At 36.4% G+C, this 14,845-nt stretch overlaps 1 protein-coding gene across 1 annotated transcript in view; it reads right to left on the bottom strand.

Moving 5' to 3' along the window:
* Nucleotides 1-1,851: 1,851 nt before the first annotated feature.
* LOC148943746 (zinc finger MYM-type protein 1-like) overlaps nt 1,852-14,845 on the bottom strand; it is a 32,288-nt gene continuing 19,294 nt past the window's right edge. Inside the window, exons 2-5 of the mRNA XM_089101225.1 lie at nt 3,507-4,041; nt 2,985-3,322; nt 2,553-2,937; nt 1,852-2,492 (exon numbers count right to left, since the gene is read on the bottom strand). Coding sequence (XP_088957351.1) covers nt 1,852-2,492; nt 2,553-2,937; nt 2,985-3,322; nt 3,507-4,041 — 1,899 coding nt within the window. The remainder of the gene's footprint in view (nt 2,493-2,552; nt 2,938-2,984; nt 3,323-3,506; nt 4,042-14,845) is intronic.

Here is a 14,845-nt window from a genome sequence, read left to right as displayed (position 1 = left end):
GAAAGAATACAGGCAGGTAATAAAGGCATTCAATCTCTCCAGCAAGACCATTGAGGTGGTCCGAGACAAAGGAGCAAATGTGAAGAAAGCTTGGCAGCTTGAAAGGGTTTCTTCTAGGGACTGTTTAGGCCATGGTTTACACAACCTGCTGATGGTTGACGGCTTTCCAAATGTACAGGAGATTGATTGTTTGATCTCAAGATGCCGTCAGATTACAAGCGTACTGAGATATAGAGGACCAGAACTGGCAAGGGAGTATGAACTCGAGAAAGAAAGATTAGAAGAACAAAACTCTCTGAATGAAATGATAGATGTGGCCACTGAAGTCAATGAGTATCTCAGGGTGGGTTCCGAGCTACCAATTCCGAGCTACCCGTCACTACGAAAGGATATGCCCACCCGCTGGAGTGCGCCTGAAGCTCTCCTGGATAGTGTTATTACCAATAAAGTTGGAATATGCAGAGTTCTGAAAAGAATGGATAAAAGACTGTTGGTCCTAGATGACTCGGAATGGGAGTTGCTTGGTGAACTTACCACATTTCTAAGCGTTTTCAGAGAGACCGTGGAGGTTATGGAAGGGGAACTGTACCCCACACTTGGAGTAGCTCTGCTTTGTAGAGCAGAAATTGAAGAACATCTTGTGGGCAAAGTGTCAGATTCAGCAGCGATCAAGATCCTTAAGCAAAACCTCAAAGAGAAGCTAAACTTCAGGTTTCCTATTGACGATTACATGATCGGTGCTGCATTACTTGACTGTGAAAAATTTCAGTTCACAGCTATTACTCAGTACCTGGAAAAAGAAGGTTACACAGATGGGAATTCAAGAGAATTTTTGGTCAAGCTTATCCAGCTTCATGTCAATAAAAAAGATTCTTTAGTTTTCATGCAACAGCAAGCAAACAGCAATGAAAACTGTGAACTGGAGACCTCCAGTTTGTGTATAACTCCGACAGAAGAGCAACCACATGCTGATATGTACATGAAAGCTGTTGAGACGACTACAACTGATTCAAAGGTTAGTTTTGCCAATATTGAAGTTCTTTTTTCCCGCTCCTAAAGTATTAGCGTAAAAAACCATCATTCTCGATTTACCAACCGCTTTTGTTTTGATTGCTTTCAAAACAAAGCACAACAATCGAAGGGATCCCATGCAGTGGCGTAAATTCAGAAAAAATCTGGGGGGGGGGCAAACTTCAAAGATTTTTGCCACCACACGGAAGAAAATTTGCAAATTTTCACTTTTACTTTGTGAGGAAAGTACAAAACTATGCTGATTATATTCTGTTAAAAAAAAAAGTAAAAAAAGAAAAAAGTTTGAATTGGTGAAAGTTTCTAATTCAGAGCGAGTGGATGGCTTGGAAAGAGCATTTCCTGCCGCTAAGTAGCGGATATTTCTGACACATTATTAAAAACTGTATTATCCCTTATATTGGACCTCTTGGACTCCTTTTTAGGGAAGCAAATTACTTAAAAGCAAATATTGTGCTGTGAAGGGTCTAAGCCAAAAAAGAAAATTTAGAATTAGGAAATGTCATTTTGTTTTGTTAAGAATTGAATTGAGTGAAGGCCTAGAACAGGGTTTTCTGGCGCGAAGCGCAGTGGTGGAAATGAAATAAAAACCTGGGGAGGGGCAAATTCCATGTCTCAATAGGCAGCCTCAAGTGGGTTGAATTAGCAAAAATCCAAGGGAGGGGGAAATCAAGCCAAATTAAGCGGTAGCCAACTTAAAATTCTTTGGATAACAAAGTTTAGAACACAATTAGATATACAAAAACTCAAGTACATAAACATAATGAAGCAAATAAATCTTAAATTTGTTTGCATCACGACTGAAGTATTCAGAGAGAGCCACTATTCTAATGGGAAACGTCGTTGCTTCAGGGAAGCAAACTTGTCGACGGCAATGTTATAATCTATCTTTTTCGCTTTTTCCAGCTGGGTTGCTATAACTAACAAATTGCTAAGTCGCTCATTAGTTATGGTTGTTCTGAGATATGTCTTAACCCTCTTAAGCGTTGAAAAAAATCTCTCGTTAGAGGCAGTTGAAACGGGGAGCGTCAAAGCAGTTTTGAAAGCTTCCGAGATGACAGCAAAGGCGTCTTTGTTCATGTAGAGGTAGGCAAGAGCTTTTGATGGGCATTCTGGTTTCATCCTTTGTAAATAAGATTTTGCCAAGGCTATCTCCGACTCAAACTTCAACTCGTTTACTAATAATGTAGGAAAGTCACGTACAAAGTCTTGTATTAGACGTGCATCCAGGAACTTCGGTGAACTTGGCTCAAACGCTTCTAAGCCTTGGATTACTGAGGAGTTTTCACACAACCTTTGTCTCAGCTCCGAAGTTACTCGGTCGACTATGAAGTATAAAATGTCCGACCTATAAGTTTGAAAAATGTCACGATCCTCTTCTGTTCGATTTCTGGCACCGACAGTGGTCTCAACGTAAAAATCGAGAAGGCCTCTGCTTATAGCAACCGAGCGTCTAGGCTTTTCTATTTAGATTGAGTGCTGCTTGAATAAGATTTTCGTTGCTTCGACCATCTTAAACCAACGCTCTTCAGATCGGAGCTCTAGAACCTGGTGTTGAACTGCTTGAAGCAGAGAATTTACGCCTGAAAGAACGAGGCTCTTGGACTGGAGTTGTCTGGATGCAATATCTATCCGACCAAGGATACTGCTCATTATTTCAAGAATGAGCAAGAATTTGGCATCAATTGTTGCCAGCAACCCAGAAGCTTCAGAACGGTCCTCTGTTGAATTGTCTTCATCCGAAATAATCCTTAGTGTTTCGAGAATAGCACCTAAACGTATCCGGATCTTCTGAATTGAGGAAAACCAATAGCACCATCGAGTGTCGGCTAGCCGCTCGAGCTCAATCTTCTTTTCTCCGCATTCTTGTTGGGTTCGAAGGAAAATTCGTGACGTGGCGCACTTCGGCTGAGAAAGACATATAATGCCTGAATGCAAGAAAAGAAGTTTCTAACCTCCGGACTAGAAGCTATTGACTGCACAAGCACAAGATTTAGGCGATGGGCGTGACAATGAATATACCTAGCTTGTGGTGCAAATCCTTTAAGAATAGCCTGAACACCATTACATGCGCCGCTCATGACGCTTGCACCATCGTAGCATTCAGCCACACAGGTGCTCCAATCCAGTCCGTGCTTTTCAACAAGATCCTTGATTGCATTAGCAAGGGATGCTGCATCTAATTGTTCAAGATGTGTACTTCCGAATGTCTCCTCGCGGATGATAGCATTACTATCAATAAACCGAATAATTAAACCAAGCTGCTCTTTCTTCGACAGATCTTTCGTTTCATCTGCGTAGATTGCCCAATGTCTCTTAATAGAGCATCTTGTTTTGTTCTCGCAAGAGGTCAGCCAGTATGCTTATAAGACTATTTTGGTAGTCGGGACTCAAATAGCTTCCATACTGACGTTTTAGTTTTTGCTGAAAATCCGGGTCTTCCTCTGTCATCATTTCTAGTATTTCTATAAAATTACCTCGATTGTGTGAGTCGTCGTGTTCATCATGACCTCGAAATGGGAGCCCTTGGCGTGCTAGGGCACATGCCACTTTCACAAGTGTGACTATATGCAGGCTATTTTTCGCTATGGCTTCCTTCCGATTTGAATAGAGAGTTGTAGCTATTGACTTAGATGTGCCACACTCAATTGCTTTATATTTGGTCCAGCTGCGATTTGCTTCGTTATGAGCTTCTGAAGCCTCGTGTTTTTCAATCCTTTCAAATAGGTTTTTCCAGTTATTCATTCCTGTGTCGACAAACACTACATTATCAGAAGTATTTCCATGACTTCTTGTTAAGGAAAAGTGCCGACAGCAAAAGCAGTAAATGCCGTCTTCTTTAATAGAATATTCTACCCATGGTTTTTTATCATAGGCTTTAACAGAAAAACGGCGACCGTTTGTTTTGGGGTATTCGGCTGGCTTTGGCTGGTTGGGTGCCTCCCTTTTATGGTCGGAGATGTCAAGATTGCCCCTCAATATCGTATCCGATGCATCGGCTGCACTTCCACCCTAGAAAAAATCCAGTGCTTTCGCTTTTAAACGTTTTAACTTTATTCAGAGACCAATAGCTCTGAAAGAGTTGTTCTCTTAAATAGGTGTCTAGGAGACATAAGGAATAATAGACCTTCTTAGTGAAATATTTCTAGAATTTTCAACGCTCCCCAGCAAAAAATGCTGTTTTCAAGCCATTTACTTCCATTTATACAGAAACTTTCGCCACTCTAAACCTTTTTTCCGTCGGTAGAGTTTTGGTTTTGTTGGAAAACTTTCGTCGTGCTCGCCCCCCCCCCCTATAAAAGAGTGATAGTGACACCCCTGCTCCTAGTTTCTGTTTAGCTTTTCTGCTACCGTTTAGTGTTACGTATTGTAATTTTGCCCTTAATAGTTTTTCGTTTTTGTTATTTCATGATTAATAACGTGGCGGTCTCTTAAGTATGGTGCCTTTTTTCTCACTTATATTAATAGCTTTATTTCCGCCAAAACTGACGATAGCATACAAATATCTTTCGACTGATCATTTAACACGCTCTAGCATCTTCTGCATGTTTAAGCGCCTCCAAATGCTTAAATTCTCAGTTTTTAGAATTCGGTAAAATAGTCTAAGCTAGTCAACTGAAATTTAAAAGGGTTAAAACATATATATCGTTTTTTGTCAGTTTAACTACGAGTAGAATTTCGTAAATTAAACGATAACGTAAATTAAACGATTCGTAAATTAATCCGAATGAGAAACTTAGCAACTCAATACAACAAAATTCTCGTAGTTATCTAGCTTATCAGCAAAATGTAGGAGGGCAAGTCGTAAATTTTGTTTTGGATGAAGCACACTGACGTGAAGCGAATGCCAGTAGGGTGTATCTTTTGAATTCTACAACGCCCCCGTACCAACAGGTTTTTCTGGTAGAACCTTATACTTTGCGTACGCCCCCGTACCAAACAGGTTGGGTATAATCTGTTTTGGTTCAAGTTTTCCTGACACAATTAACTGAATTTCTGGTTCATGATATACAAGTTTTTTTTTTAGGTTAAATCCATGGTCATTCATCTGTAAGTTGATTAGTAGGTTTTTTTTTTTTAAACTTGGCTAATAGGTTTTTAAACCTATTACTACGAACGCTACATGCATTCCATTTTTGGAACTAGGAGCGAGATTGTGTGATGCTATCAGACTGGTTTCGTTTCATGGGTTCATTAATAGAAGGACTAATGTTTTTAAAAAGGGTAATTACATCTTTAGTTTACGAGATTTGCGAATTTTTTGCGAAAAAGTATTTGCGTAAAGGTATTGCGATGGTTAAGAATGCCTCACGGGTAATTAAAGAATGGGATGCTTGCATCAACAATACAAAGAATATGCTCAGATGCTTAATAGATTTGACGCCTACAAGAGACATTGGTAGAATGTATTCAATAGCTTAATTGAAAAGTAACGATAGAATGACATTGTGACTTGACCTAGCTTTACCTCGCCGATGTGGTCTGTATAATACACAAGTGATGATTTGCACAGTGTTGTCAATTTTAAATAGTTTAGAAATACAAAAAAATTAACAAGAAATGGCTGAAAAGTGTTTTGAGGGAGTTGAGTTGCACGAGGGTTCAGTTACATGCGGATTCAATTACACGGGGATTAGTTAAATGGGGTCGAGTAGCACGGAGGTTCAGTTGTACAGGGTTTCGGTTATACAGGGAGTTCAGTTACATGGGGGGTTCAGTTGTACGGGGTTTCGGTTATACAGGGGTTCAGTTACATGGGGGGTTCAGTTATTTTTTCTGATTTTGTGTGTTTTCGGAAGAAAATAACTGGTCTTTTAGCAAACTTAGCCATAGCTACCTGAAACTCTGCATAAATATCTTCATTTTTAATCTAATTGCATAGCTACTAAAGGAACATTGAACATTTTTTCTGATTTTGTGTGACCACCCGGCACCCCAAAGACTCCTGAGCCTCCATTATAATACTTTTTAAGGCTTGATTATATCTTTTCAGAACAAATTATTATTTTAGGGAATTATTTCGGTGAAACAATTAGAGACATTTGAACGGTGTTGTGAGGTCCCTTACCACAACCCCAAAGGGCTCCGATCCCCCCCCCCCCCCCCCCCACGAACCCCCCCGCCCGCAAAGGTTCTCTGGCCCCTCAAAGGACCCCCGGCGCCCCGAGGTCCCGTACCACAACCCTAAAGGGCTCCGATCCCCCCACCCCAACCCCGAAGGAAGCCCCAAGACAGCAAAGGTTCTCTGGACCCCCAAAGGACCCCCGGCACCCCAAAGACTCCTGAACCTCCATTATAATACTTTTTAAGGCTTTATTATATCTTTTCAGAACAAATTATTATTTTAGGGAATTATTTCGGTGAAACAGTTAGAGACATTTTAAGAGGGTTGTGAGGTCCCTTACCACAACCCCAAAGGGCTCCGATCCCCCCACCCCAACCCCGAAGGAAGCCTCCGGACAGCAAAGGTTCTCTTGACCCACAAAGGACCCCCGGCTCCCCGATGCCTCCTGAGTCCCCCATTATAATACTTTTTAAGGCTTTATTATATCTTTTCAGAACAAATTATTATTTTAGGCAATTATTTCGGTGAAACAGTTAGAGACATTTTAAGAGATGATTTTATAAAAGGACATGAGGGTGAAACTCTGTGGTCGTTATAATACACAAGTTCCATTTGAACGGTGTTGTGAGGTCCCTTACCACAACCCCAAAGGGCTCCGATCCCCCCACCCCAACCCCGAAGGAAGCCCCGGACAGCAAAGGTTCTCTGGACCCCCAAAGGACCCCCGGTGCCCCGATGCCTCCTGAGTCCCCCATTATAATACTTTTTAAGGCTTTATTATATCTTTTCAGAACAAATTATTATTTTAGGCAATTATTTCGGTGAAACAGTTAGAGACATTTTAAGAGATGATTTTAGAAAAGGACTTGAGGGTGATACTCTGTGGTCGTTATAATACACAAGTTCCATTTGAACGGTGTTGTGAGGTCCCTTACCACAACCCCAAAGGGCTCCGATCCCCCCACCCCAACCCCGAAGGAAGCTCCCGGACAGCAAAGGTTCTCTGGACCCCCAAAGGACCCCCCGCGCCCCGATGCCTCCTGAGTCCCCCATTATAATACTTTTTAAGGCTTTATTATATCTTTTCAGAACAAATTATTATTTTAGGCAATTATTTCGGTGAAACAGTTAGAGACATTTTAAGAGATGATTTTAGAAAAGGACTTGAGGGTGAAACTCTGTGGTCGTTATAATACACAAGTTCCATTTGAATGATGTTGTGAGGTCCCTTACCAGAACCCTAGCTCTGTTTTTCTAAGCCGTTTGATTTTTTTTTTACATGGTATTCGTTCAAAAAGCGAGGATTTCTGTTAAATAAATAATTCTTATATTTTTTCCGTTCAATTGAAAGCGAGGATTTCTGTTAGATAAATAATTCTTATATTTTTTCCGTTCAATTGAAGGCGAGAATTTCTGTTAAATAAATAATTGTTATACCTTTTAAAATGGCTTTACGGGGTTTGAGGGTCTCTGTTGTTTTAAGCCAGTGTGATTTTTTCTTTACATGGTGTTCGTTCAAAAAGCGAGGATTTCTGTTAAATAAATAATTGTTATACCTTTTAAAATGGCTTTACGGGGTTTGAGGGACTCTGTTGTTTTAAGCCTTGTGATTTTTTCTTTACATGATGTTCGTTCAAAAAGCGAGGATTTCTGTTAAATAAATAATTGTAATACCTTTTAAAATGGCTTTACGGGGTTTGAAGGACTCTGTTGTTTTAAGCCAGTGTGATTTTTTTTTTACATGGTGTTCGTTCAAAAAAGCGAGAATTTCTGTTAAATAAATAATTCTTATATTTTTTCCGTTCAATTGAAGGCGAGGATTTCTGTTAAATAAATAATTGTTATACCTTTTAAAATGACTTTACGGGGTTTGAGGGGGCTCTGTTGTTTTAAGCCGTTTGATTTTTTCTTTACATGGTGTTCGTTCAAAAAGCGAGGATATTCCGGGTGATTTTTTTGGGAAGTTTAATGAATTTATTAGTTACCGAGAGTTCAATGACTCCTCCTCTCAATGAATTCCAGGGGTTTTATGACTCCTCCTCACAATGAATTCAGATGGTTTTAGGACTCATCCCCCTAGTCATAACTCCATTCAACCTTGAGCGAAGATATAAAAGTTTGATGAAGTATTTTTCTGCTTAACAACTACATTAATAACTTCCAAGATGATAGGACTGTATGACACAGAATTTATCAGTTTGAAAAAATCATCTTGTGGTGTTATATTTGAATGTGCACTTTTATTATTGTCTATGGAACTCGAAGAAATTGATTGTTATCATTGGATAGTGAACTATAACATGTTTGAGTATGATAAAAGCTTGTGGAGTACTACAATACGTCATATAAACAGACTGGGATTTTACGATAGAGTAATTACACCATTTAATAATGCTGGTCGGGAACTGAGATATGTTCAGGAGGAAGTCAGTGAAATTTGCAGCTTTTTCGGGGTTGAAGCGCTCTACGTAAAGGGCAATGTACCTACAGATAAAGTTTTAATTCAAAAGTGTGACCCTAGGATTCCACTTTTCAATCTAGAAGAGTTTAAGTGTCCTAAATTTGAAGGGCGTTATCACCGTCCTGAAGACGAGGTTAGGTTTTTCGCACAGTGGATACCTAAGAACATACCTGATCGTGATAAATCCATAAGACATGGTAAAAACTATTCTATATCATGGGACCATCGTTTGTGGATGTTTAAGAGTGAACTCTAAGTACTATTTTTTTTTTATGTAAACATTTGTTGTTGTGTTTTTTTTTTCTCAAAAAAAAATCTGTTAATACGTTTAAGCAATAAATATCCTTAAGCTTAACCCGTCTTTATTCTTTAGAATAGTTCTATTGTAAGCAAGTACAATTTCTTTCTTGAAATCAACTATTGGATACACAATACTGAAATTTCATTCAAGAAATTATGAAGGAATTGTAAATAGGTAACACACTCATTCTTGAGGTCACCTCTTAGACACACAATACAGAAATTTCATTAAAGAAATAGTGAAAAAATTGTAAGTAAGTAGCAAATTCTTTCTTGAATTCACCTGCTGGATAAACAAAAAAAGACATTTCGTTCAAGAAATTATGAGAAAATTCTAAGTAAGTAACAAACTCTTAATTGTTTTCATGACTTAGATATAGGATGTAGAAATTTAATTCAAGAAATTTTGAAAATATTTGTAAGTAAGTAAAAAACTCTTTATTGATTTCACCTCTTGGATATACAGTACAGATACTTCATTCAATAAATTATCAGTCGTTTTATTCCGTGTGATTTTTTTTTTACATGGTGTTCGTTCAAAAAGCGAGGATTTCTGTTAAATAAATAATTCTTATATTTTTTCAGTTAAATTGAAAACGATGATTTCTGTTAAATAAATAATTGTTATTACTTTTAAAATATCTTTACGGGTTTCGAGCTCAATCGTTTTATTCCGTATGATTTTTTCTTTACATGGTGTTCTTTCAAAAAGCGAGGATAATAAATAATTGTTATACCTTTTAAAATAGCCTTACGGGGTTTGAGGGGCTCTGTCGTTTTATTACGTGTGATATTTTACTTACATGGTGTTCGTTCAAAAAGCGAGGATTTCTGTTAAATAAATAATTAGTATATTTTTTTTCCGTTCGATTGAAAGCGAGGATTTCTGTTAAATAAATAATTGATATACTTTGATTTTGTCAATGCTATCCCAAATATCTGTCAATAGATGTCGATAGAGAATTCATTCATTTTTATACCTAAATTTCCTCTCTGTTAACCTATCTATCCAAAATATGATGGATTTAAATCCTTTTCTTACATCTCCGATGTTTTAAGACATTCTAAACGTTCGATATGCTAGCTTACTCTAAAAATAATGAACACATAACAATGTAAGGTATAATATATTTTTAATGAAATAATGTCATATAGAATTGAACAACTTTGGACATTTTGAATCTGTTCCATAAAATGGTTCACCATGAACTCTCTTGATAGTATAGCTATTGTCTTCTCTTAGTTCGTAGTCAGCAGAATAATCATTATTCCATTTTGATTCATAAACAATTTTTATACGTGTTTCATCGACAGAGTCAATATACTTTTCGTCTTTGTTATTATTTGATTCATTGACTGTTTGATCAATTTCAGTAACGTTTGTTGGTACTTTGTTTTTCATTGATTCATCTTTATATTCCTTAGTGATATTTTCTGCTAATGCCCTTTTTATTTTTCTAGCAATTTCACTGTCTATTATCACACTATTATTACACAAGCAACAGTTCGGGCACATAGACAGGATCTGGTTTATGATATTAGCAGAAGAGTAGGCCTTTCTTTTCGTCTTTGCTTTCATTTGAATGCTAATACCCGACAGCTGACGATATGGTTTAACACTGGGTAACATGTTACCACAAGCACTAGCAAGAAGATGCCCCTCTTTATCAACTATTATTTTTTATGTTGGCATTCTATTTGAGTGTAATCATCTCCGGAGATCTCAATCTCGCATATCCACCATCATAAGAGTTGAATTTTGTTGGTACTCCAAAGAAATTCAATTCCTTACTGTCATGACAACGCACGCATACGTTTCTACGTTTCCGATAATACTACCACTTGTACTTATTTCATAGTTTAAATACTTCTCCTTGTCAGCATTCAATGCTACAATAACACTATCATGTGAACACACTTTCTTAAAATGCTTCATCTTCACTTTTTAGAGATATTAGTTATGTGTTTATCGTTCGACTATGTAAAAAATACTGATTTAATACATGCAATAAACTAGGTAATGTCGATAACCGCCCAAAGAGCAATAGGGGAAAAGCCAAATCGTGTCTCAGGGACAAGCATAGAGTACAATTCATTCAAGAAATTATGAAAATATTTTTAAGTAAGTAATAAACACGGTTTGAAACTACATGGTATTTGCTTGCCTTTCCTTGGCACCTTTCCAAAAACGAGCGGGGATCCCCTACTGGCTCCTACACATTGCAAAAAGTGAGCAGTACGAAAACTTGGCACCTTTCCAAACGAGCGGGGATTCCCCACTGGTTCCTACACATTGCAAAAAGTGAGCAGTACGAAAACTCCACGTTTTCAACCAGACTGGTTTTTTAGGGACCAGTCAGGAGAGACAGGCAAAGTCGACATAGCTTTATTTCATTTTTTTAAGGTTAATTTAGACGAGGTTACGTGCGCGCGCCACTTAACCTGATGTAAGTTAACCTAGAAATGTTAGGTAACTTAACCTAATCTAACCTAACCTGACCTTGGTGGTGAGGGTCCTACCCGTGTCAGGCTTTCGGTCCCGTGGCCCCGGGGTTGGGGGGGGGGTCACCGTGAAATGTTAGGTACCTTAACCTTGGTGGTGGGGGTCCCCCTCGTGGGAGACTTTCCGGCCCCGTGGCCCCAGGGGGTGGGGGGGGCCACCTAGAAATGTTAGGTAGCCTAACCTTGGTGGTGGGGGTCCCACCCGTGGTTTTTTTTTTTTTTATCCACTACAGCTTTTAGTCTTCGTGATTTTTGTATTAACCAGGAGTTTTGTAACAGCATGCGAGTAAGCAATTAATTGGCTTTTAGAGTTTCGGTTACTATTGAGCCGTGTCGCTCCTTACTTACAGTTCGAATCAAAGGTAAATCTAGACCAGAATTTGGTAAGAAAAATGTACAGTTTCTGTAAAAATGAAATCTAGACCCGAATTCGGTAACAAAAAATGTACAGTTTCTGTAAAAGTGACTGAATTACATAATCAAGAATTTCCATAGGTTTAATAATTTGAATCAGACATCTTAAGGGTATCGAGTGTTTCCTACGAAATTGATCCTAAGACTTAAATTACTTGATCAGATATGTTAGCGTTTTAAGGTGAAATTTGACTCTTTTAATCACCAAGATGTAGAGTTATTGCAGAATAATGTTAAGAAGAGACTTAATCCAAGATACGTATAAAATCCCTTAAAAACAGTATGATGTATATTCAGTTCCTTCTTACAATTTGAAGCATGAAGTGGAACACGAATAGAAGAATTTACTTCGCCAAACTTGGTGAGCAAATTTTTTTTTTTAAGAGATAGTTTCTGCTCTTTTCGTACCATAGTCAATTCTATCGCATATGCTGAATGCAATAAAAAAATAGCCTGTGCTTTTCTAACCTACGATTTTGATATTTCGGTGCAATAATGTGGAATTTGGTAACATGTTAACTTAACTTTATAGAAGTTTAAACGAAATAATTTCAAATTTTTTATAGAAAGTGCATGTAGTAAATATAGTAGTTTTATAGTAGTAAATGCAATTTAATTTTTATTTTGTAATTCAACCTTTTTTATAGAAACTGCAGTTTTACGAGCTCTTTTCGTACCATAGTCAATTCTATCACATATGCTGCATGCAATTACAAACCGGTTTTCCTCAGATCTTACAGATCAAAATTCTTGAGTGGGGTTGGAGATATTGAACAAGTACCTAAATTAAAATAATTCGAAAGAAGGTAAATGTGTTTCTGCTATTGTTAGCAAATAGTATAGATCTGTTTCTGAACTTTTAATACAGTTTTAAATCATTCTGTAGTTCTACATGGTAACAATTGTAACAATACCACTAACAATTGTTAGTTAAGATCTAGTTCTATCCATCTACCAGATTATTCAATTTGAATTGTTTTTTTTTAAATACGTCGAAAATCAATTCTATTGCATATGCTGAATGCAATAAAAAAATAGCCTGTGCTTTTCTAACCTACGATTCTGATATTTCTGTGCAATAATTTGGAATTTGGTAGCATGTTAACTTAACTTTATAGAAGTTTAAACGAAATAATTTCAAATTTTTTATAGAAATTGCATTAGTTTAAATGAAAAGTAGTAAATGCAATTTAATTTTGATTTTGTAATTCAGCCTTTTTTTATAGAAACTGCAGTTTTACGAGCTCTTTTCGTACCATAGTCAATTCTATCGCATATGCTGAATGCAATTACAAACCGGTTTTTCTCAGATCTTACAGATCAAAATTCTTGAGTGGGGATTGGAGATATTGAACAAGTACCTACATTAAAATAATTCGAAAGAAGGTAAATGTGTTTCTGCTATTTTAATACAGTTTTAAATCATTCTGTAGTTCAACATGGTAACAATTGTAACAATACCACTAACAATTTTGATATTTCTGTGCAATAATGTGGAATTTGGTAACATGTTAACTTAACTTTATAGAAGTTTAAACGAAATAATTTCAAATTTTTTATAGAAACTGCATTAGTTTAAATAAAAATTAGTAAATGCAATTTAATTTTGATTTTGTAATTCAGCCTTTTTTATAGAAACTGCAGTTTTACGAGCTCTTTTCGTTCCATAGTCAATTCTATCGCATATGCTGAATGCAATTACAAACCGGTTTTTCTCAGATCTTACAGATCAAAATTCTTGAGTGGGGTTGGAGATATTGAACAAGTATCTAAATTAAAACAATTCGAAAGAAGGTAAATGTGTTTCTGCTATTGTTAGCAAATAGTATAGATGTGTTTCTGAACTTTTAATACAGTTTTAAATCATTTTGTAGTTCTACATGGTAACAATTGTAACAATACCACTAACAATTTTGATATTTCTCTGCAATAATGTGGAATTTGGTAACATGTTAACTTAACTTTATAGAAGTTTAAACGAAATAATTTCAAATTTTTTATAGAAACTGCATTAGTTTAAATGAAAAGTAGTAAATGCAATTTAATTTTGATTTTGTAATTCAGCCTTTTTTATAGAAACTGCAGTTTTACTAGCTCTTTTCGTACCATAGTCAATTCTATCGCATATGCTGAATGCAATTACAAACCGGTTTTTCTCAGATCTTAGAGATCAAAATTCTTGAGTGGGGTTGGAGATATTGAACAAGTACCTAAATTAAAATAATTTGAAAGAAGGTAAATGTGTTTCTGCTATTGTTAGCAAATAGTATAGATGTGTTTGTGAACTTTTAATACAGTTTTAAATCATTCTGTAGTTCTACATGGTAACAATTGTAACAATATCACTAACAATTGTTAGTTAGGATCTAGTTCTATCCATCTACCAGATTATTAAATTTGAATTATGTTTTTTTAAATTACGTCGAAAATAAATTCTATTGCATATGCTGAATGCAATAAAAAAATAGCCTGTGCTTTTCTAACCTACGATTTTGATATTTATGTGCAATAATGTGGAGTTTGGTAACATGTTAACTTAACTTTATAGAAGTTTAAACGAAATAATTTCAAATTTTTTATAGAAACTGCATTAGTTTAAATGAAAAGTAGTAAATACAATTTAATTTTGATTTTGTAATTCAGCCTTTTTTTATAGAAACTGCAGTTTCACGAGCTCTGTTCGTACAATGGTCAATTCTATCGCATATGCTGAATGGAATTACAAACCGGTTTTTCTTAGATCTTACAGATCAAAATTCTTGAGTGGGGTTTGGAGATAAACATGTTAACTTAACTTTATAGAAGTTTAAACGAAATAATTTCAAATTTTTTATAGAAACTGCATTAGTTTAAATGAAAAGTAGTAAATGCAATTTAATTTTGATTTTGTAATTCAGCCTTTTTTATAGAAACTGCAGTTTTACGAGCTCTTTTCGTACCATAGTCAATTCTATCGCATATGCTGAATGCAATTACAAACCGGTTTTTCTCAGATCTTACAGATCAAAATTCTTGAGTGGGGATTGGAGATATTGAACAAGTACCTAAATTAAAATAATTCGAAAGAAGGTAAA

Source organism: Artemia sp. Qi Xiang Cuo, chromosome 15, assembly GCF_049724085.1.
Source record: "Artemia sp. Qi Xiang Cuo chromosome 15, ASM4972408v1, whole genome shotgun sequence".
Taxonomy (NCBI): domain Eukaryota; kingdom Metazoa; phylum Arthropoda; class Branchiopoda; order Anostraca; family Artemiidae; genus Artemia; species Artemia sp. Qi Xiang Cuo.
The sequence above is the reverse complement of the archived record's forward strand: the minus strand, read 5'-3'. Positions and strand labels throughout refer to the sequence as shown.